Source organism: Rhinolophus ferrumequinum, assembly GCF_004115265.2.
Source record: "Rhinolophus ferrumequinum isolate MPI-CBG mRhiFer1 chromosome 15 unlocalized genomic scaffold, mRhiFer1_v1.p scaffold_54_arrow_ctg1_1, whole genome shotgun sequence".
Lineage (NCBI taxonomy): Eukaryota > Metazoa > Chordata > Mammalia > Chiroptera > Rhinolophidae > Rhinolophus > Rhinolophus ferrumequinum.
This window is the reverse complement of record NW_022680357.1, coordinates 18,146,988-18,171,469: the sequence shown is the minus strand read 5'-3', so window position 1 is coordinate 18,171,469 and position 24,482 is coordinate 18,146,988. Positions and strand designations below refer to the sequence as shown.

Below are 24,482 nucleotides of genomic sequence, written 5' to 3'. Positions count from 1 at the left end.
ACTTCACCAACGGCAAAGGGACACAGGACAAACGCACGTGCATTCCTCAAATGTTGGCTTTAGCAGATACTACGCCTTCACTGAGTCGGTTAACTTGAAAACAGACTAGCAGACACAAGGGGAGATACTTTTGGCCACCTCTCATCTGCTTAACCTTATGATAAGGACACGCTTTCCAGTAACAAATGAGAAAAGAGCACCTAAGAAATGCTTGCTATGTATGGCCAGGCACTGTCCAGAGGCCGAGAGCTCTGACTCAGCGCCTGTACCTACAGTTGTCACCCGTCAGCAGGTGGGGACCTGGTGACCTGACCGCTTACGATCCCCCTCAGGTCCCCTCCGTCCATTACTCCCCACTCCCGGACCTCTGTGCAGTAAATACGGCCTCCTCTCCCGGAAAACCCCGCCTGCAAAGTCACGTTTGCTTGAAACACTCGCCCCCAGGCTACCAGGCAAGCTCAACAAACCTTTTCCAAGTGGACACTGCTCGTGGCCCCCATGCCCTGAGCAGTGCCTGTTCTGGCTTTTCCCCGTGCCCACAGCTGAGCCCACTTGGCCTGTTCAGCTGGGACCCGCCAAGGCTCAGTCAGACGAGGACACACTCCCTCTCTCAGCCCTCAGACTCGTGCAGCACCCGTGTGTCACCACTCACTGCCACTCACGTGAGCCTCTAATGCAAGTGTCTGCTTTGCCGGCACTCCTGTGCTCAGCCCCACGTCCTTACCTGTTGACACAGGTAAGGACGGCACAGCCACTTACCAGCACTGCCACTCGAGTGCCCCACTGTCACTCAAACAGGTGACACCAAACACATTTCCCCCATATCTTCCTTCATGGAACTTGAACGTGGGATCTTTATTCTCCCGGTCATACGGCCTTGAAACCGTGGTTTTCAACTCGAGAAACTCGCTTTTGCTCCGTCTCCCTGTTCCTTATGCTCCCCATTTCGTCAGTCCTTGGCTCTCACCCTTTCTTGGCAATGGCTGCTGTTCCTGCTGCAGCCACCACAACTCTCACCCTTACTTCCTGCGCTCCAGGCAAGTGGGAAGGAAACCTTTCTAACTAAACGAATGCGGTTGGCTTCAGGAAGTCCTTGAAGTATTTCCTCATTGCCAGACGGCCCTGAGGCTGTCAGCAGAGGTGCAGGAGCCGGCCCGCTCTCCCTGTACTGCCCCTGCAGCTCCCACCAGCACCCCAGCCGTTGTGTAGCACAGCACGTCCGGGGTGACACCGCCCCTAGGAGGTGGGTGTTGCCATGGGGGTGACACCTGTGATGTTTGCCAGGCAGTGAGCCCAAGCCGTGTCCAAGAGTCTAGGTCCCGGCTGTGGAGTGCAGTGGGGCAGGGTTGGGGCTCTTCCTCGGGCATGCTGTCGGGCCTGAGGATAGTGAGTTCTCCTTCATGGTCTGCGCTTCACGGCGCGTCCTCGCCTCTTACCGCCCATCCGCCAGCACGCTCATACAGTTCTGTATGTTCATATTTAACCTTCCCTGTCCCGATTCCTGAGGAGCCTCTCTCCCGCCTGGACTCAGACTTGATGTGAGCACCCCGAAAGCCTAGGCAGGCAAGCCGGGGACCGCCGGTGACAAACTGGCTCCCTCTCCCTCCACAGCACCCGGCTCAAGCTTTTGCTCATTCTCACTCCCACTTCTGCGCTGACTTCCATCCTGCCCACCCACCATCTCGCTGGCCAGCGTGACAGGTCCCTTTGCGGTTAGTCCTGCTCTACTTAGCACCGCTTGGTACCGATGTGTGTTGCGTCCCCGGCTGCCGATGTGTGCTGTGTGCTGTCCTAAGGTACTTCACCCTGGAGCCAAGAAGACTTTTCTAAAACCTAACTCCCAATCAGGTCAGCTTCCTGCTTCGACCTCTCTAAGCCCACACGGCCGGCATGGAGAGCGAACCCCAGGCCCCTCGCCTGGCACGTTCACACCTTCACCCAGGAGGCTCCCAGCACCCCCACTCCCCACACCCCTATTTGTCGTCCCCTGCAGGGACCCCGTCAGCATCGCTGCAGTGTCACAGGCCTGGGCGTCTGTGCACCACCCCACCCGCCTGGACAAATCCCCCTGACAGGGCCCTGCTTGAGACGACCACGGGTGGCGTCCCCACGCACGGCCTTAGGGCTGCACTGACTGGCAGTCAGAAGGCACACGCCTCTGCCACACGCCTCGGGTCCCCAGCTCATGGCCAAGGTCAGGGCTCTGCCTTCCAGCGGGGCCGTGGCACAGACACGCCTGTCCATCCAGAGGGAACACACACTCGGACTGATCTAACTCTGTCTTACCTCCAGGCAGGTCCATCTTATTGCTCTGTACGTTTTCTTCTGGCGTGTCTCTCTGAGGGTAAGAAAAAGCAGCATGTTAGCAGACCTTAATTCATCAATGAAAATAAATAGAAAGGGAGAATTTCACTTTATTTCATGATTTGTGAAATGCAAGTGGATCATAAAACTTCATTTTCACTGCCTCATAAAAAAATTATTTTTAGACAGGAGATACGTGACACCGTCAATGGTTTTAGCTTGAATGATAACGATAAAGCCTTCATGGCCAGTTCTGCTCTAAGGTCAAGCTTATTCATATGGACTCGAAGATAACTTATTAAGAAAGAAAAAAGTGAAATTAGGGTAAAGTTATGGACCACCATTAAGAGGGGAGTGGACTGCTGGGAAAACATACTTACCGAAAAACTGATATTTGAAAACTGCTTAACAAACGGGTTTATCCACGCTTCTTCCTGTTTGTTTCCACCTTTCATCACTCCCTTTGTAAAACAAAAGAGTAGAAAGATGCCATGGCCACCTCTATTTATCTGGGCATAGTGACGGATTAATAAACTTCAAGACAATTCCCAACTCTCATTTTTAGCCAATTTCTCCTCCAATTAACTCTTAACAGAGTTAACAATTAAAAATCAACTTATTTGATTTTCAACTTCCTTTGCTCCAGTCCTCTGGTATAGCTGTAATGCACAGAGAAATCTCTAAAGACAAGCAGTCAGAAGGAACAGTCAGAAGCAAAGGGCCTCAATGACCCCCCAAAAGGGTCCTCTGAATAAGTGAGAATCCAATTTACAAATGGACTGTGTTCTGAAGGATTAATTAAATTTGCATCTTAGAATTCTCACACCAAACCAAAGCACAGAGAGTCAATGGGTTCTCAGGTTAGTCCAAAGAAACCAATTTAACCCGTAATTTAATTATGCGACGTGCACTGCACTGCGGGAACACCATATGCTTCCATATGCCAAAGTAGTTTACAATTTCAGGCCATGGTGCCAAGAACACACTGGCCCCTGCTTGCAGTTGGCTTTGTGGGGCTGGCCGGGCTGTGGGCGGCGCAGGGCCGGCACCTGAGTGCAGGAGGACTCGCCGTGACGGGGCCGAGGCTCGGGGTGCCCACCGGACCCTGCGCCGCTGCCTTCATCGCCGGCCTATTGCGACCAGCTGTCCCTTCTGACTGTGGAACAGAGCACAGCTTCCTCTCCCGAGTGCAGGTCTCTGTAGCAAGCGCCCTGCCCTTCCGAGGCGCCGCAGCCGTCGGGCTCCCTTTGCTGTCTCCCCGCCCCAGCCTGCTGGCTGCCACGGCCTCAGGCCCTGGCCCTCACCCTCCACGCCTGCCCCCGACCCACGCCTCCGCTCTAGCCTGCGTGACGCAAAGCTTCCCAACTGCGACCCTGACGCTGGGCCCTCCTCTGTCCCCATTTGGCTGTCATTCTATGGCCGCTTAGTGTTCTCTAGAGAAATTACTGGTAAAAACCAGCCGATGCCGCCTTCTAGTCAACTTTACTGGCTCCATGTTTTAAACAGACTGAAATTCACGTTATTCGGCACAGTATTGCAAACACTTTACAATCTGCCCTTCAGTGAACTACAGAGCCAGATCTCGTCACTTCTTTCCAGCAATTCTGCATTTTACTTTCTCTCGGCTGCTATTCTCCTTCACACCGCCCCCCGCCCCGCCCCGCCCCCAGTGAGTTCTGGCCGACACTCCCGGGAGCTCTCCTCTGACCCACGCCACGCGGAGCTCCTCGAAGGTGCAGGAATGTCCTGAACCCCCAGCAGAAGCACAGTACCTGGCATACAGCAGAGGCTAAGTAAGTGCTTGCAGTTGCATTTAAAAGATTTCTACTAGTAGAAACAAAGGAGAAAGAGTAAAAAGGCTACACACCCTTTCCCTTCTCCTTTTTTTGCCACTCAGACCCTGTAAGGAAAGACAAAGTCACAAAACAGCACTGTCCATGGGAGGGGCACAGGGTTTGGAACAGAAGATGGGAGCTAGGTCCCTGCTCTGTCACTGATTGGTCACGCCGCTGTGGGCAGGCCACCACTTCTTCCAGCCTCAAGTTCCGCAGGACTCTACCTCAGCAGGTCATGAGGACCAATGACTCATGGGACATGTGCAAAGCACTTCAGAAGCCACATGGCGAGGCAAGAGGCAATTTCAGCCAGATGGAAACATTGTTTAAATGGAAATGGCAGGTCCCAGACCTCGAATCCCAGGATTCAGAGAGGAACCCGGCAGTCAGCTGGTGCGCTAGCAGATACCTGACTCCAGGGCCTCTCAAAAGTAAGGGCTCTCAGACAGGTGGGGAGGGTGTGAGAATCACCTGGAGACGGGGTCCCCAGGAGAACCAGACAGCGCATCCAGCCCCACTTGTTAAGAACCACATTGTAGGTCGGTGGTGCTCAAACCTGGCTCCGTGGCAGAGACACTGGGGGGCTTGTCTGGGAAAGAAACATGGTTCACGCCCCCCACAGCGGACTAGGGGACAGGAGGCTGCACGTCTAACACATGCCTGTCCTGACGTACAGCCAGGTTTGGGAATAAGATCTGTCCGCGTGTGAAGAAAGCAACACCGAGCTCGGCTCACTCCTAGGGATTGTTGTCACGGGACCTTGTGGGATGGGACAATGACGGACGAATGAGGAGGACGGGGACTCGGGCGAGCAATGGGACATGAGCTGGCAGTGGGATGGAGAGTCAACACGGAGGTTTGCCCTGCTCTCCCTGCCACCACGCCACCCCCGAGGGCAGCCCCCGGGGAGGGGAGGGCTGTCCCAGGCGGCCCTGGCGCAGGGGGAGGAGAGAAACCCCCAGCTGTAGCAGTGGGGAGAAAGGAAGTTCCTGTGGACGGTTTCTCCAGGTGGCTGCCCACACAGCACTACACCTGAGTGGGGCCGCCTGGCTCTGCTGCGTGCCATGAGTGGGCAGGCAGAGCACTCCTTTTCTGTGGGCAAACTACCTTTGGAATTTCATGTTTCAAGGGCTTTGCCCTTGAATGTTTACCTTCGATGACATTTTCTTTGTATACGGTGGCCAATTTAAAGACGCGTTAAGCTCTTGCGACGAGTTACTATTCCACATCCCAATCTCCACGTCCTCTTCGTCCTCCCAGCCGGACGGGCGGTTGGCAGGCAGTGGCATGTCATCGCCACACCAGCCGTCTTGCATAGGTTTTGGCCCTGATGGTGGGTTTGTGACACAAAGAGAAACATACTTTAATAAAACAATTCTTTCTGGAGCACAAGCATACATTAATTAAGGGGGTGGTGGGGACGACAACCTAAAAACCCCACTTTTATTTCCCTTCACAGCTCACAGAGCAGGAATGTATGTTTATACTGAGCTAAAAGTCCCACGAAACAAGAATTTATCTTTATTACACATTTCAGTAAAACACCTTCTAAACGGGGCAATGGTGGCGTCCCTGTTCACACCCACTTAACGTGGTGACACCAGGCAGCTGATGGGTGACATCTAAGAGAGTTCGTTTTGATAGATATTTTCCAGGAGAGTGGCCAGGAAGTATGGCCAGTCACAGGCAGAAAGGACCCTGTCTCCACTCAGCCTCTGGAGCTCCTATGGGGTGTCCCCGACACAGTCTATGGGACCGGACAGTGTTCCCCTCGACAGTGGGGGTCCCCCGGAACTCGGCTCATTCTCTGTATAATCTTCAGAGGATCATCTGGAACCTGGGCTAGCCAGTGTGGGTGTGTGTCCCCAAGACTATTACATCCAGTCTCTCATGTTGGGAACCTGGAAGTGGCTTGACTATTTACAGATAATCTAATCTGGCAAAATCTAATTTAGCTTTGGGGAAGTATATGCAAATCATTACTAGTCACAGTTCTAAGGAAAATGAGAAAAGATAGGGAAATTTCAGAAAGATAAAAGAATGCTACCATTCAAAGAGCCACCGAGTGCCGTCTAGTACGATGACACATGGCTACCTCAACAACGACAAACGCTATCCAGTGACGGGACTACAGTCAACGTGACATCACCACCACGACACAAGAGCCCCCAGGGATTATCAGTAACTTACCAGATTTGCTTAACACTTGTGGACCAACAGAGCTGGAGCCCCACGTGGGTGTGCTGGACGCCACAGCCATGGGTTCCCCCCAGCTGGGACCACTGTCTATGGGTTTGCCCCATGCTGAAGTACCATTATCCACAGTTGTGGCTGCAGCAGAAGGCTCCCCCCAGGGCTCACCCCAGCCTTTAGAAAGTGTGGGAAAAGAAGTCATCAGCACATGGCAGGGGTACAGCAGGATCAGAGAAAACAGGGAACAAGAGACGAAGAACTTCACATCTACGTATCAAATAAGGGCGCTATGACAGGCACAAAAGATGGCATCTGTTTTGTGTAGAAGAGACAAGTCATTTCCCATTACTGTGATTTAACTATCAACGTGTGAATGGTTTTTTTCACTTCTTGGTTCATAACTGTCCTCGGGGAGGAGGGCAGAATCTTTTGAAAAACCTTAATTATGGCATGTCATCCTCCTCTGAAGATGAATATAATTCCTGGAAGGTAGTTATTCTGAACCAAACCTAGTGAATTAAAGCAGGTGACCAAGCTGGGTACCAGTGCGTGTAGAGAATTTTAACCTTAAGTGCAGCCTTTCAACATCACTGTTCTGGAAAACAATGAATCATGTCCAGTTAACAAGGACAATGCATTCCAATGAGCCTTCCTGCAAATGTCCTTGTCAAGGTAATTTGGAGAGACAGCAATTAGCTCCCTGTGATAAAAGTGGGAATTCTGGAACGGTGATGTTGAGTCTGGTCAGCACGCACTGCGTCTACCGGACGTGGATTTCACGCTTACTTAAACCACTTCTAAGGCCAAATGGAGCACCTACTGTTTAGAGTATCGTTGCTAACAGTTCTTTGATTTCTGGGGATGTTTCACTGCAATAATAAAAGCAAAAACTAACGGCCTGACTCAGAAGAGCTGAGAAGGGTTCAGCATCCCCACCGGACAGCACGCTTCCAATTTTGCCTCCTGCAGCTCTCCTAACGGACAAGAGTCTGGAATTCACCACCAGCACCGCCGGAGGCACAGCTGCTGCCAGACGGTGCGCACGCCCCTTCCCCGGAACCGGATTCCCCGTAAGCGTCTCCAGGCTTTGGTGTGCACATCTGAACCCTCTGCTGAGCCCACCTTACGTGACACTAAACCCAAACCAGGGCCGTGCTTGGAAGCCCATCAGACCCCACCCCGGGGGCACTTACCGGAAGCACCGCCGGCCTCTGGGCTGGAACTGCTGGCACTTGCAGACGGCAGCAGCTGGTGTCCCTGTGCTGGCTGGTCTGAGCGGCTGCCGTTCGGGACATTCCGGTCCCACATGTTCACATTTTTGTAACTGTATTTGCTGGGATCTCCCCAAGCTGAAGTTCCATCATCAATCTCCATTTTACGCCGTATGGACTCTGGGGATGGCTCCTCCCAGCCTGTGGGCTCTTCTTCTTTCGTTGGGGCCGGAATTGGTCCTCCCAGCCAGCCCGTCCCGGAAGCTTTGCCTGGAGCTGGCGGGATTCCCCAAGAGCCGACCACCTCTTGTTGCTTGCTCCAGTCCGGAGAGCTGACTGGCTTTGTCGCCTCTCCCCACGCCAGAGACTGACTAGACTTTGGAGGATCTCCCCATCCCTGGGACGGACTAGGTTTAGAAGATTCATCCCATCCTGACGAGTTATTTGGATTTAAGTTATTTCCCCAAGTAAAAGAACTAGTTTTACCAAGTTCGTTCCAACCGGAGACAGACCTGTCACTGTCACTACCTCCTGAGCTAGATTTCTTATTGGCCTCACCCCAATGGTTACTCCGCGACGCGTCGGCCCAGTTGTCACTGGCAGAAACGGACCAGCCCTGGCTTGACCTCTGCCCGTCGCCCCAGCCCTGTTTGTTCTTTTGCGAATCATTCCACGTGCACTTCTCCTTGCAATTCCCCCACTGATTGCTCCTGGCCATTCCTGTAGCAGCAGCGTCGTCCTCCCAGCCCCCCTGGCAGCTCGAGCCTTTGGAATCTCCCCAGCGCAGAGCAGGCCTGGGCTCTCCCCACCCCGCTGCCGAGGACGGATCACGACCATCGGGGCCCGGCTTCTCCGTACATGCCCCTGAGTTACAAGTCTGCGCCGCCGAGCAGCCCCAGGCCTCGGTGCCGTTGTCGGGCTTCCTTTCCCCGCTCGGCAACGTCTCGGTGTCCCAGGCAGTGTTCTGCTTAATAGGAGTCTGGCCCCAGCCGGCGTTGGACAGGACGCGCGGGTCTAGGTCAGCCCTGCTCACGAGGCTTTGCAGTAATGAGTGCTGATCAGCTTTTCTCCTGTCTCGGCTCTGACTGTCCTCGAGGCGCCCAGGGCTCTCCGCGCTCCCCTCGCTGTCCCCCGTGCCTCCCGCCGCGGCCCACACCCCGCCCTGCTCACTGGTCTGCGACGTGCCGGAACCAGGACCGTCTTCCTCGGCAGACCTCCATCCGTTCGTAAACTTCTTACCGCTGCCATTTGCACTGTCACTGGAATGCTGATTGCTCGGCAGTTTGCTCCACTCCACGCCGGGGACGCTGGTGGCCGTGTTTTGTGCAGGGGTTCCCCACCCTCTCCGACTCCCTCCAGCACTGGCACCGTGGGCACTTCCCCAGGGCGCACCCTGGGAGCTGGCTGGTGCCGCCTCCCACACGCCGCCTCCCTTGTTTGTGTTCACCTGGAAGTTAGTGCCCACGGGCCCGTTGGCGCCAGGCTGCATTGGAGTTGAGTTCACAGTGTCGCCAGGAGTGGGGCCGTTGGGGCTCGCGCACGTGTCGCCCGCGTAGCTGGCGCCGTAGGCCCCCCACGCGGTACCATGAGAGCCTCCACTTTTGGCGTCCCCGTTGCTAAGGTGAGCCAGGGACGTGCCATTCGTAACCGACGGCGCCTGTATCTGAGGATGGGTCACTGCGCTCACACGCCAGGCCCCCGGATTGGCAGGCAGCTCGTTACTCGGTGCCGAAGCGGAGTTTGGTAAACTAGAGGTCATGAAGTTAGTAGTGTTATTTGGCCCGGCCACGTCAGTGGTGACATTCTGAGGGTGACCACTGAATGAAACCTTCTGTGTGCCACTTCCTTCGGATTCACCAGCTTCCTGAAGGCCCCCCCAGGCCCCAGGAGGGGCAGAACCCCCCCCTTTAGAGTTAGTACTCTGGCTGTGAGGCCCCTGGCCCGTGCAGCTGCACTGGGCACTCGTGCCAGCACTGCCACCCCCTCCAGACCCTTTCAGGGCGAGTCCGTTGCTCTCTAACACTGGCCAGGCCCCGTGGCTGCTGGCTGAACTCAAAGTGCTCAGATTTAACCCTCCATTTGATGAAGAACTCACAGCGCCCCAGGCAGGCACCCTACCCGTGCTACTCTCTGACTTGCTCTCAGGAGCTTCCGCAGACACCTGACATGTGCTTATTACGGCCCCGTGGGCAACGCCCCAGGGCCCAGGACTATTTCCAGGCCCCCCGCTATTGCCACTGCTGCCAACCACAAACTTGTTCTGGGCGCCCAGTCCAGTGCTGCTCCGAAGGCCGTCCTTCTCACCACCTGTGCTCCCCGAAGCCATGGTGGGGAGGTTTCTCTCGGACTCAGAACCGGAGGCAGAGTCAGCATCCACACATTCTGAAGCCAGCTCCGGGTCACTGCCAGCGACCGAGGGCCATGCTGATTTCTCCGTGGGCTCGTTCACAACGGCATTCTGACAGCTTGGGCTAGAGTCACTCGTAGAAGACGCAGGTCCCCGCTGAGAAGTTTCATAATGGGATCCGGAATTATTGTGGTTTGTATCTAGAATAAAAGAGAAGCAGCCAACTTTATGAAGTGTTTGAAAAGATGACGACTGGAGGATAAACCTATGTGGCTCCCTGGTGTCACAACACATGATACCTGGCAGTACGGTTACGGGGCGCTGGTACGTGCCAGCCATTTCCCACGGCTGGCATCAGCCCCACACAGGCGGCCGCCGGTGCCCAGAGAGCCCAGAGCTGTCCCGGGACAGGACTGCTGTCAGTATTTGCTGAATGAGCGAACTGCTAACTCAGCAGCAAGCAAGAGTCTGGAGTCAGGAAGGACTCGGTCAGGCAACAATGTATCAGTACGTAGGAGGGAGCACCCCAGGCCTGGAGGCCAGAGTCGGACAGAAGGGCTGGGAGGGAGAGAGGGCCGGGGAACAAGGGGCACCAGCGCCCTGATGGGTTAGAGATGCAGCCGGAAGGAAGCCTCTGCTCATAGAACAGCTTTCCCACACACCTGTCTTGGGTCCTGTGACAAGTTTCTAAGAATGACAAAGTTTTTTCCATTATGTTTCCATCAGGGTTCACGTTCAACCTCAAATACTGCACACCAGTAAGAGTAGGTTTACTTCTGTTCTCCTTCACAAGAATGTTTTAATAAACACAGCCGTGTTTACTAGCGACAACAGAGAAACGGGTAACTGACATGCTGACGGCCACGGAATGATTCTGATTAAAACTCAGCGGCTGGCACTGACGCCCCGGGACCAGGGGTGCTGTCCTGCGAGCCTGGACTTGCGGCGGTGTCACCGTATAGCACGCTGCCAACGGCAGCTGTGCCATGGCTCCTCAACCAGGTGCAGGCTATGGAGGTGAGCAACTCCTCACAGGATGGGACTGAGCTGCATGACGTACCTGCATGGAGCCCGTCTCTAGGGCTCACACCGCAGTTCTCTTCAGAGCTGTAATCAGTTAGTAGCAGCGCTTTGAAATAACACCCACACCCAGTGTTATGGACCCAGACCTCATGGACCAACCAAGGGGGCTGGAGGCCTACAGAATAAATGTAACTCACTATGACACATCTTTTCAAGTTCTACAAATGACCGATTTCCACTCCCGGTTTAAGAATCGTTTTTCTAAGCTGACAACTCCTGTCACCTTTCAGTGCCCACCAGCAGGAGTTTTCTCAGGAAGTGAAGGAGGCCGAACAGTCACAATTACTGGATAAATACAAATCGCTACACCTGCCCCTGCTCCACACGACGGGCCATGAGCTTTATCCACATGACTGTCACTGAACCCTGGAAACAACCCTAGAGCACAGGTCCGACCCCACAAGCACCTGCTCCCCAAGGAGGAGAACAGTCCTGCTTCTGTACTGACTTTCCTCACCTCAGGAACTCGCCTAAGATTCAGCCCCGATTCCTTCCGGTGCACAGCAAATCCAAACCGTCACCAAGTCCCAAATCCATCCCCTTCCCTCCAAATCTAAGACAACGAAGCCATCATTGTCATCTTCTCCTGGACCACAGCGAAAGTATTTCTGTTGCCATTATTTGCATTTTTGTGTGTGTGCGCGTGCGTGCGTGTGTGTGTGTGTGTGTGTGTGGGTGTGTGTCTTGCTACTTCCATACAGCAGGACTAAGATATAAGATGGGGAACGTTAGACAAAACCACCCAAGTTGAAAATAAAGGAAGGGAAGTGGAATTGAACACAGAACATCAGAAGCGTTCCCATAACAACCGGAAAAGATAGGAATATCTGTTACCAACACCACTGCTCAGTGTTGTTCTAGAAGTACTACCTGATGAAATATGGCACCCAAATGAGCTGAAGGTACTAGAAAAAAAAAAAAAAGGTTAATATGTAAAAAGCAATAATTTTCCTACAGACCAGGCATAATCGACAAGAAAATGTGATGGAAAAAAGAGCCTCACTGTAGCAGCCACGAAAACTATATAGCAACTTGGAATAAAGCGAACAAAAGCTTTTAGTCACGTGGAATTAAATTTCATTACAGGCCCAGAAGACAACTTGACTAAGTGTGGAAGCTTGTTCCTGATTTGGATCTGCAGCAATGTCCTAAGTTTAATTCAGTTATGAGAAATTGCCGACAAGAGTCTGTAACTTGATTACAGTGATTTAAAAACTCATATAAAACAAATGAGAGAATTTTTTAAAATCTCTGGAAGAAGACTTATGGGGTGCCAGGGAAGGGTGGGTTGCGTTTCCTCGCAGCAGTAAAAGAGCTGTCAGAGTAAGTAATCCAGGAACAGACCCAAGGATATAGCAGCGGTCAGCATTTTAAACAGAAGGAGAAAATGAATATTCAATACTTTAAAAATGAAGCAATTTTCCAAAGAATTCCAAATGTTAAAAGATGAAACCATGAAGTTATCCATGAATGAGAACTTGTTACGTATGAAAGCAAAGAAACCATGAAAGAAATGACACAGACCTGACTACTTATAAAGAAAGTGAAGCTTTTTTCTGTCGGAATACATCAAAAGCAAGAAAAGGCAGCAGAACACACATTTTGCAAACCAATTCTATGCCCCATAATGTTAGTGGAAACTTCTCCCAGAATCGGAGAGATGGGAGATGGGGGCTGGTCGAACCGAGGCTGTGGAAGAACAAGACTCCTCCACGGTCACAACCGACCCCCTGAGAGTTGGAGGAAGACAGACGATGCGTGTCCCGCACCCACAGGGAAGCCCAATGCAGTCCTTGCACTGCGGAGAGGAAGCACCAGGTGGCACCAGGCTCTTCCAGGAAACACCCAGGGGCACCGCTGTCGGCGGGGCGAGGGGGCAGCCGAGTGGCCCTCGGCGCAGAGCACAGCACAGGCGCTCGCCCACCGCATTGCGGGCCCCGAGGGCTGCCCTCCTACGGCCCCAGTGCCACCCTGGGAGTGTGTGACACAGCCCACAGCACTATTCAGGAAGATGGAGAGGATGGGGGCACAGCAAAGACTGGGGACATTCAGGTGGTTTATAAAGAAACAGGATGAGTGACTCGGGAAGAATTTAGATGCAGGAAAACTCAAGGCTTCTCTGACTAAATATATATGCATACAGCATGTAACAAACAAAACAGCTGATATGTGCTTTCTGCCTTAAAGACTTTCTCTCTCTCCAGAAGGGAAAAGACCTTCAGAAGTAAACAGGACCTGGGTTTTATACTATTTCCAGGAAGTCTGAAATGCTATCACTGGAAATGTGAGAGAACCTTAGACGCACAATTTCAAATATCATTTAAGTGAGAAAGTTCAAGTTGTTTCTTTCAGTTATTCTAGCTCTAGCCCAGCTTTCTCTGTAAAAGTCCAACTGGTAAATATTTTAGGCTTTGCCAGCCAGGTCTCTCTGGCAACCACTCTGCCACTGTAGCTTGAATGCAGCCACAGACAACATGCCAAGGAGAGATGGTGACCACCAGGCTGCAGGCCGACTGTTCTAGACTAAAGAAGAGGAAGGCAAGACCGTGGCAGAAGCAACATGGGGCTCACGCCAGGCCTCCTGCTGGAGACGGGGTGGCGGTGGTGGGGAGACAGCTGTGAGAGGGGCGGTGCTCCAGGGGTGGCGGTGGTGGGGAGACAGCTGTGAGAGGGGCGGTGCTCCAGGGGTGGCGGTGGTGGGGAGACAGCTGTGAGAGGGGCGGTGCTCCAGGGGTGGCGGTGGTGGGGAGACAGCTGTGAGAGGGGCGGTGCTCCAGGGGTGGCGGTGGTGGGGAGACAGCTGTGAGAGGGGCGGTGCTCCAGGGGTGGCGGTGGTGGGGAGACAGCTGTGAGAGGGGCGGTGCTCCAGGGGTGGCGGTGGTGGGGAGACAGCTGTGAGAGGGGCGGTGCTCCAGGGGTGGCGGTGGTGGGGAGACAGCTGTGAGAGGGGCGGTGCTCCAGAGCCGGCGGTGCTGACCTCAGCCAGGCCAGTGCTGGCAGCAGAGCAGACGGGGCAGGAGCGCTGAGAGAGATTCTGGAGCTCAAACTGCGGGTGTGGCTCACCAGTGGCCTGGGAGCCACTGAGACCGCGGAGAGGCAGGCATGCTTTAAGATTTCCAGATGGTGACTGGACGAACGAGGTGCCCACCTCCTGGGCAACGGGAGCAGGAGGAGGACCTGGCACGTGGCCGGATGTAGTGTGAGGAGCCCAAGGTCAGCTGTGAGGTCCCAGAACACCTAACACTGGGCAGACCTGAAACAAGGCCACGGGAGCGGATCAAGTCTGAGAAGTGGCCAAAGAAAAATGAGAGAATGAGCGAGCTTTAAGGAGGAGAAAGTGCTCAAAATAAAACACGTGGCTATCCATTACGATGAAGGAGGGGACATCTGCACTTGACATTTGGAAGATCAGTGACGGTAAAAGCTGTTGCCCTCAAGGGAGCAGGAGCCGGAAGCCTCCTGCTGACGACAGAAGGATTGCAAGGGACGCAGCTCCTTGAAGAACTCGGAGATGAGCAGAGGACAGAAATGGGCACCAGCCTCCAGACACGGGGGTTAAAGGAATTCGAGGCTGACAGACACTGGAGTACGTTGACAGGCTGAGAAGTGCAAGGTGCACACGGCCAGGATGTACACCACACTGAAAAGATGGCTGAGCACACAGGTGGATGGACAGTATTTATTCTTTAGACATCGCTGGAAACTAACGTTACCAGTCCTCCGTGTAAACAGGCCCCGTCCTTGGTCATTCACCTTGAGGGCGCACCGTTTCCCTGAAAATAAGACCTAGCCGAACAATCAGCTCTCATGCATCTTTTGAAGCAAAAATTAATATAAGACCCAGTCTTATATTGTATTATAATATATAATACCGCCTCTTACTTTAAGGTCTTATTTAGCTCCAAAAGATGCATTAGATCTCATTGTCTGGCTAGGTCTTATTTTCGGGGAAACACGGCATTATGCCCTTGAGCTCCCTTTAAAAACAATTCAAATGCAGGAATGGCTATAAGGAGTAACAAAGAAAGCACCCACATACCCCTCACCTTAAGAATTATATCCACTATTAATTATAGTACAAAACTCCCGTGTAACCCATTTATTACACCTCCTTTCTTCCCCAGTGGGTAACCAGGTAGGCAGCTCTCAGAATGCTCTATTTTAACTCATCCCTGAGCCACTTATAATGCTGTCTTGCGTGCTTACAGAAGACACGCTGGGACAACCAGCAGAAATGTGAGCAAGGACTGTGGATCAGAGGGTGTTATTAAACACACCCCCTTCCTGCTCAGAGGTCACTGTGGTACCATGGTTGTACCAGAGACCATCCTTATTCCTGTGAAGAGTTAGAGATGAAGTGAAATGGACGTGTGTGCACACGTGTGCTTATGTGTGTATTTATGAAGGGGGAGGGTGGTGTGCGTGTGAAACCAAGATGGGAAAATGTTCACAACTGTGGATCTGGGTGGAGGGCATATAGGGGTTCAGTGTTCTAGCTGTTCAACTTGTCTCTACAGGTCATTTAAATTGGATGATGAAATGTGGGTTGGTGCCCTTTGGCCCCTAAGAGCAATGCCACTGCCAGCCTGTAAAGCCTGTCAGGTGGCTTGTGAGCCCCAAAGAGCCTGCTGGCTTCCAGCTCTAAGAAACCAGGTGCCAGAGGTCGTAGAGGGTGGACGGAAGGCAGCTCGGCCTGCAGAGATGTCTGCTTTGACCAGCACAAGGTTCGAAAAACCTCAAAGGAGTGTGAAGGTACTTTGGGCAGGGTATAAAATCAGTGTGGTCACCTGGTTCCCACTGGTCCTTCTCGTCTTTTAGTTCTCTTACCTGCCAGCCTGTGAAGGCGTTGTGTTTGCACCCTCTGACTGACAAAGGACCTGGTCTCACGTAGGCACCACCTTACTCCCAGCACAGTGCATGATAGGACAGCATGGCAGGCCCAGCATGCCCCACCTTTCTGTGTATGTATTAATGTAAATGTCAGCTGTACTCATCAACTAACTCTATTCAGGAAACAAAAATGCCAAATGCAGGTACAAAGAGACAAAAATAAAAGCAGAATGCTCCCACGACTCTGAACTTCACATAGCTCGCGACATACGATTCCGTGTTTCTGGGCTACGGCGCATGCCAGCGGTGCTGGCCGGGAACTGTGCTCTTCACCGCCCACTGCTCACCTCTACCCTGGGGGATGAAGGTGACACTATCTAATCTGTAACGCGGACAGACAGTGTGTGGGCCACAGCAGCACCCACACGGGCCGGTCACTACATTGTTACATGAGCCCTTCAGGGGCCGGGACAGACCTAACTGTCCAAGAAGTCTTCCCTGGTCCACATCTCCCAGGGTCTGTCATGTGGCTGTAGTTTCTATGATCAGGGCTAGTGGCACGTACAAAGGAGCTGTCGTGCAAATATGTGACATGAGCTGGTAGGTGGGGGATGCACACATGTCTAAGACAGACAGAGGCAGCTATACTGTAGGTGTCTGGGGTTCAACCCCTGACGTCAGCCAGACTGCCTGCCGCACCCCACCTTACACCTGACCCGCAACCCCGACACCGTCCGCCCAGGTGGGAGACTCCCTCTCGTGCTGTTTGGAAGACTCCCTCTTATGCCCACATCATAAGCCACCTTGTCATCTGAACTATACCTGTAACACTGGGACTGCTGACCTATGTCCCTTTTTGAGAAACAAGATTCTTACACTCCTGTTGCTTCCATTTCAAAAACAGCTTTGCTCTTCCATTTCCCAAGCCGGAAAAGCATACTCCCCACATAGCACATTCTAAGCTGACCGGCACGCTCAAGCACGTGTTGCAGGAAAACCTCTAGGGTTCGAGCGCGTTTTGGATTCTGCTGATGACTCGGTGCAGCTGCATTCAACCTGACCAACCAGGTGAACCACCCACCAAAGTACCACTTGTTGGGCCTGGCTGGATTCCGTCCAAACCAGAGCCTTCTTCCTGGGAAGTGCAGGCCCGTCCGTAAAAGTTTTGGGGAGACCATTCATTCAGTGCCGAGTGACAGGCACTAAGCAGGCTGCGTTCCACGTCACAGTTTAATCCTCAGGGCACGCTGCAGGTTGGGTCCCACCGTCCACACTTCACAGGTGAGTTCAACGACCTGGCCAGGCCCACACAGCTCTGAGTGTCTCGGGGGTGGGGAGCATGAATTCCGTCAGGAGGGAAAGTGAAGTCTGTGTCCTGTCCTACAGCAACACGCTGCTCTAATCACCTGTGTGCGGACCTCACCTCCACCTCGTCCCTCCCAGCCCTGCACGGTGGCTCCAAGCACAGCTTGGGGGACACACTGATGGTCATATGAGTCCAGCTGTCCCCCTCACTGGCTGTGAAATAGCCCTCATGTTAGAATGTGGAGTCGTTCCTGCTCTTGGCAAGACAGCACTGAGGTACCTGGGACGGGGACAAAGGGCTGCCCGGGGGAGACGCAGACACGGGGCACACAGGGGACTTCGGATGGACACCGCAGTCCATCTGGCTCGGGCCTGTGTCAGCACCAGTACGCCAGTGGCTCCATGTGTGGGAACCGTGACCCCTTCAGCCCTCTCTCGGGCTCATGATAGAAACTTCAAAACAGTTTGATAAATGAACGGGCAAACCAACAACCACCTGTCAGAACCTGTCAGAATGTGTCGAAACGCACTGGGCTTCGAGAAACTGGTGACCACACAGTAGATGCACTTTCTGCCTCACCAGCATCACTGATCTGAGACAAGCCACTCTAAGGGACAGCTGCATGCACGTGCTGTCTGAATGTCATTTTCATGAGTGGCCATCTTTTTGTGGCACGTGGTAAGTCAGTGATCTGGGCAAGTTATTCCGCGTCTTCATGCCTCAGTTTCCTCTACTGAAACGTGGAGATAAGAACAGCCCACGCCTCCCAGGGTGGGTGAGGATGAAGTGCAGGAAGGAGGACAACTGCTCGGCGAGTAACGGGGATGTGCGTGTGTGTGTGTGTGTGTGTGTGTGTGTGTGTGTTTTAGCTGCCTTAGGACCAGAACCAGCCAAAAGCTGCTTATCAGTAAAATGGTTAGAACCCGGATGGAGTGAGGAAAACGACCACTTCACCAGCACATGGGCGGTTACGCACAGGCCACATTTTAAGAGTCCCCACCCCAAGCCCCTGCGCAGAATTCTCACTGTGCCCCAGCTGTGGACGCCGCCAGCACAGGGCCCAGGGCCCAGGCCCGTGACTCCCAGACCCGCCCCGCTCGCCGCGGCTCACCTGCCTGCTGTCTGCCGTCCAGTACCTCTGTGCTGCTGTGTGGCTGCAGACTCGCAAAGGGGCTGCTCTCGCACTGGCTGCTTGGCGCTTTGACAGCGGGTCCCAGGTTCGCTGCGATGGCAGGGAAATGCTGGCCTCTCTTCAGAAGCTGTTTATGCTCCTGGTGGCGAAACCGCGGCGGGACTTCGCGAGGGTAGCGAGGCAGGGCCTGCGGCTGCTGGGGCTGCTGCTCGCCGCCGGCTGCGGCGTGCCTGGCATCATTCGCGGTGCTGCTCGCTGCGGGCGGGCCGTTCTGAGCGCTGGCGGGCGGGGCCTGGCTGACGCTGGGCCTTATCTGCTCTGGCACTGGGCCCAACGAGAGAGGGGTGAAAAGATTAGCCAGGGAAGTGTACCCCCAAGGGGAACCCTCCAAGTCAAAGGCACCACGAAAACAACCCTAAAGGAGCAGAAGCTTCTCGCGTGCGAGAACTTTCTCATTCCCAGGCTCTGGTTTCCCAGGAGAGCTCACTGCCAAGAATCCATGTGCCTTCTGCAGACCCGTCTGGTGAGGTCATGGAGACCCTCGGCATTCCCGGCCTGGGTGACAGCTCACGTGTCTCCCCGCCAGCCCTACCCCGCGTCTCTGATCAGAGAACAAGGCTGATGACACACTAATTCTACACTGCGTGGGCCTGACGGCGACGAGAGAACAATGTGGGACGTAAGTGCCAGTGGCCCTGAAGGAATCCGGACCTCGGTTCCCTGGGAACCGTTCTTAATCCATCTTTGGCATTTCCCGTCTTTGAAGGGCAGCACAAGAACAAGGGTCCGAACCACCTGCCAATTCCCTTATAAAATGGCAACGCTGACGATGTTTTTGTCGTTAGAATGTAAAGTCTGAATCCAATAAGACAAACTGAGAGCAGGGAAGTAAACACAAAGATAAGAGAATGAAATCTGAGACTAATCAGAACTGGAGAAGGACTCGGATGGCTTGGCAGGAGCAAATCCGAGAAACAGCCACTTGTCTACGGTATGAACAACAAGAAACTACAGAGAGTGAATTTTGGGATCCTAAAAGCAAACCAACTGATGGAAATGCCGTAAACCAGTTCAGATACACCTAATCTCTAAAACTACCGAGAGGCAGCATGGCAGATGAATTCTGGTACCAGAGGGACCCAGGTTTCAAGCCCAGCTCTGCCTTCACTAAGCTTTGCGCCTTTGGGCAAGTAGCATAAACCGGACGGAGCCTGTGGTCTCCTCTGGGAAACAGGGATGACACCTTGCACAGCTGCCCTAAGGCTCCCAAAGGGACCTTTCACAGTGCGCCAAGCACAGGGCTACACACACTGACTGGGCACCACTGCCTTAAACGTGCGCAGGACTCAGTGTTTCTGTGAGGCTGGTGCATCCTCAGACACCTCTGTCACGGGAAGGAAGCGAGATGTCTCCATGCAAGCAGTGGGGACGCCCACAGAAAACTGCTCAGGGTTAGAGCTCCAGGCCTGAAACGAAAACAGCCCCAGACTCACGAGAGGGCTTCTCTGTGTCTTTCTTCCTGTCCTGCAGTCCAGTCTTGGCCTAGCACGCAGCATGATGCAAACACTCCGGAAACACAAGCTAGTTCCGAGGCCCAAATAAGACAGCAGCCATCAAATGCCTATAACGTATATGACGCTGTGATCAGGTGCTCCCAGCAGTCCCCCGACTTCACCCTCAGTGCTGGAGCCCCCGCACGTAACAGTCTAGCCCCACGGTCGTCGTCTTTCTCTGAACAACTGATGGATTTCAACTGAATCACTACCACTCATACCTTTTAACATGATTTGGGCCTCTTAGTTTGTTAAATGTGACTTTGATCTAAAGTAACACAAGCAGACTATAGAGCAGGAGGAATGACACTGAAATTCACCAGGATTCTGTTGCTTGGACTCCTGTTCGTTTTCCTTGACGGCAACGGAGAGCCTCTCACTGGTGACCATGTGGGACAAGTGCATGCAAGGTCTAGTTACTTCACGTGTGAAAATTTCACCTCCCAATGAAACGCTCCCAGGACGTGGCAAAATGTGTACTTCTTTGTCAGATGGGAAACAAGGCATCGGACACTCTAAGGTACCTCTGAAACCAAAAGAAGATGAAGTCCATGCAACTCTAACATCGTAAGGAAAACAGAAACTTTAACCCGCGTTCGTATGCTTAGTCCTTGTACGTGACCTTGAAGTGGAACAGTTACCCACTGCCAAACAACAGGAAAAGATGGTGACGGCAACTTAATACCCCAACAAGGTGTTACTTAGGTGAGATGGCAACAGGACAACACTCTTCGACATGCACAGAATTAGAAGACAACTACAGACACACTGGGAAGGAGGCAGGATTACTATACATGCCACCCCCGCAACCAACCCGGCCCCTACTTCAAATTCAAACAACTGCTGTCTTCTTATCAGAAAAAGTGCCAGGAGGAAAATAAGGCTCAGGCAGGTACTCACTTCTGGGGCCAGAAAACCACGAACACCAGTAAAACCCTAAGGCCATGTAATGATTGACTGAAAAATGAACGAAATAATCTCAAGTATATCCCAGATGTCAGCACGGGAAATAGCAGTAAAGAGTAAAGGAGAAGCTAACAGTCCTGTAGGTGGGGGGAGGGTGGGGTGCTGAGTCACACACAAATACTGAACAGCATTTGGCTACTGTGCATGTGTAGTTAAAATTGAGATTAATTATGTCAGTAAATAAAAATAAGAAAACTTGATCCATTCAACAGATACAGAAAATGCAAGAGGAAGAATTATTTCAACATTGTGGTTAATATGTAACACGAATGAGACGCTGAGGGGACGCTCGGAAACGTCTGTAATCAAAACGATTGTGGGTGGGCTAAATTTAGTTGTTAATAAAAGCTCTTAAACTGGATTAAGAAAAGAAAAACAAACTTAGGAATGTACTTTGCAAAAATCATTCCTGAAACAACAGGAAATAGAGAAAAATACAGGAAAATTGGGGTGGGGGGAGAAGTATAGAGACGGGTACCACCAAGAAATGCTAACAAAATTTAAAGAAAGCATTAGTAATATCAGATTTTAAATATTCAACAAGGAGAGCATTATAAAGGATAAGAGGTATTCTGTATTTATAATAGAAACCAATTAAAAAGATATAACAGCTAAGAATATTATACCAAACTTTAGTATCAAAATGTAAAAGCAAATGGAGACAGAGAGAAAAACTGAAAAAAATTTTAAAAAATTTAAAAAATAGCAATACCATAGATTTCGAAAACAGAGAATATACAGTAACATCTTTTTTGACAAATACCCATGAAACGGTCATAAAAAGTTCTCTAGCTCTCTCAAGAAAACATCAACAAGTTTTGCAAAAAGTAGAAATAATACAGACATTTCTGGATTACAATGCAACCACAATAGAAACAACAAAACTATCAAATGAAATTTCCCTAAATTTTGAGTTGAAGAGTAAATACCAAAACTGCATGATTATCAAGAAAATAACAGTGAAAACAATACACAATAAATTAAGATACGGCTAAACCAGTGCTCAAAAAAAAAAAAAAAAGAGAAAAAATCCACAGCCCTAATTATTTTCAGCAAGCATGAACATCCATCTCAAGCTAAAAAACAAACCAAAGAAAGCAGAAAGAAGGAATTAGTCAAGATAAAAGTAGAAATCAATGACTTTAAAAGTGATCCAATAAATCCAAGTCATGGTTCTATGAAAAAAAAAATAATAAACTACTAGTTAACCTAATTTTTTAAAAAATCAAAATGGAAAAAGATGCTTTTCTAAAATTAAAATATTTCTTTAGGCTCAATTCTATAAATAACTTGAAAAGCTGGAAGCAAAAATTATTTAACAATGACCCCAGAAAAGGGAAAAAAAAAAAAAAAAAGACTAACATAGAAGAAATGGAGACATTTATAACATCACCAATGGGATCAGATGGCGTCAGCGGTCGATACTACCAGACATTCTTTTGATCGACTCGCATACTTTTAAGAAACAGCCTAAGACGGCACACCGACAAACACTGTTACTGATAACTCAGACAGATGTAGTGACCCCAAACAATGGGGGGGAAAAGAACTGGAAACAGTCCTCAGAATACAACGAGAAGACGTACTTTCAAATGCAGAGACCGTGGCAAGACAAGAAAACACCACGGACGACTCAGCCCATAAAACAGAAAGCCGGCTGCCGGGACCAGGTCCTGTAACAGGGCTCTGCAAACCTCTTCTGTGAGGACCACTGTGAGGCTTTGCAGGCTTTGCAGGCCGGACGGTCTGTTCCAGCCACTCAACTCTGCGGCTGTGGCACAGGAACAGCCCCCGACCACACGTACAGGAATGGATGAGGTTGTGTTCCGACAAAACTTCACACAGCAAAGCAGGCAGTGCGCTAGCGCCGGCCTTCAGGCTGTGCTTTTGCAGCCTCTGATCTACAAAATGTAACTGACCAAAATGAGCTCCCGGAGGAGAAGAGGACCCTACAGTGTACCAGCAGAGGCCTCCAAGATCTGGCTGTCTAGAGCTGCAGAGTGTGTGTACAGGAAGTCCTTGGGAAACACACAGTATCAGCTTTACAGAAACTGTCCCGGAACAAAAAAGTGCAGGTCCAGAGACTGGCTGGGTTCACGTCTCGGCCCTGCAGCTTCCGGCTGCGTGGCTGTGGACAGAGAACTTCCCCCACCGTGTATCTGTGCCCTCGTCTGTGAAAGAGGGGGGCGGGTGTGCTGTGAGGCTGTGACTGATGATGGACGGACGTAAAGAACTAAGAAGAGGAGCCAGCACATGGTCAGGGCTCCAACTACGCGTCCTCTCGTCCACATCCAACACCGGCATCCACAGCCAACATCCTCCAAAAGCTCGCCTGCTGATGTGGTGATACTCCTTCTGCCTACCATGCCCTGACACCCGTCTTACCAACCTCCTGGCCGTCAGTCCTCAGCGACAGCTCGTCACCCTGCACCCAGAGCCGGCTGACCTTGGAAGCACTGTGCCAACCACTCCCAGAATCACTCAAGCATCCCTGGAAGTGCACGTGCTCGGACGTGCGACTTTCTGACTTCTCCTCCCCTTTACCTTCACCGCAGGCCTCCCAGCACCAAGCGAGCACAGCGAACACGGGCGAACTACTGGTTGAATGAACAAGAACTGTCAGCAGACATGAGATGACTGAATCCAAACTACACAGGACGACACTGGGGGTGAAGCTTTGAAGAGTGCTGACATGCAAGAGGCCAAATAATCAAGAACCAGGAAATGAGAGGAAGAAAGCACGACCCAGAGAAGCAGAAAGAATAAGGCACTGGTGGCAGCTGTTAGTACGCTGCTGAATAACTCAGTGGTTACAAATTTCTGGTGCCGGCATCCAGAGAACAAGTTCAGTCAGCATATCGTTAATGTGGAAAGATACCCTAATCAGCCGTAACATTTACTGTCTGTAATACCAGAGATATTTTGAAGGAATTTCACTCAGCTAGCGTAAGATACATACCCACTAAAATCTTTGATGTTACATTTTTTTTGTCATGCTGTGACCCAACTTGTCTTTTTGCAGTGTTTAAAGGAGATGGGCAAAATTTGAAATGGCCCAGAAATAAACAAGTTTTTAAGAATAAAAAAATTACTCATTCAAAGACTTTAAAGCAACATTTCCCTAAATTGTGTTCCAAATCAAGACTTCCCACTTAGTGAAACAATGAAATGAACCAATGTTACAATTAATTAATTTTTGCTACATTTATGAGTTTTCTGATGACATTTCCTATGTTTACATTTCCATTCTGTAAACCTACAACTATTCTAAAAAATAGTCTATCAACTGAAAAAATACCATAGTAATTGTCTTCCATTCAAGTAAAAAATCAAGAATAAGTGACTATTTAATATCCAAAGTTTTAAATATATACCAAGTTCTAAATTTGTAAAAACAAAGTTTGTTATTTACTCTTACGCATTAAAATCTTTTAAATGAATACTGCTTTAAATCTTTAAAATAAGATTTTTAATAATTCCATTTTAATAAACTTATTTTAGGAGATATTAAGTAAGTGAACTTCCCTTTGGCTCTCTTCAAGTTTAAAAGAAACCAGAGCCTGGATAGGAACCGGCCATCAGTCTTCCTGGGTATTATCAAACTCCCCACCACCACCCTCCACGCCCTCCCCCCTCAGGCCCTCCTTTATTCCAATCCTTCCAAAGTCTACAATTCAGTTTTGCGTAATCCTGTTTTCACAGTGGTTACACTGTAAATCTTC

The 24,482-nt window shown here is 51.2% G+C and overlaps 1 protein-coding gene across 5 annotated transcripts in view; it reads right to left on the bottom strand.

Annotated features, from left to right (window-relative positions):
- Window positions 1–24,482, bottom strand: part of TNRC6A (trinucleotide repeat containing adaptor 6A) — a 138,243-nt gene that overhangs the window by 13,335 nt on the left and 100,426 nt on the right. For 3 of the 5 annotated variants that reach the window (XM_033101900.1, XM_033101901.1, XM_033101902.1), the window contains 7 exons: window positions 18,221–18,565; window positions 7,526–10,090; window positions 6,330–6,506; window positions 5,291–5,466; window positions 4,172–4,204; window positions 2,685–2,765; window positions 2,287–2,338 (listed from right to left, as the gene is read on the bottom strand). In XM_033101900.1, coding sequence (XP_032957791.1) covers window positions 2,287–2,338; window positions 2,685–2,765; window positions 4,172–4,204; window positions 5,291–5,466; window positions 6,330–6,506; window positions 7,526–10,090; window positions 18,221–18,565 — 3,429 coding nt within the window. The remainder of the gene's footprint in view (window positions 1–2,286; window positions 2,339–2,684; window positions 2,766–4,171; window positions 4,205–5,290; window positions 5,467–6,329; window positions 6,507–7,525; window positions 10,091–18,220; window positions 18,566–24,482) is intronic. The other 2 variants (XM_033101903.1, XM_033101904.1) reach the window with 1 other exon arrangement.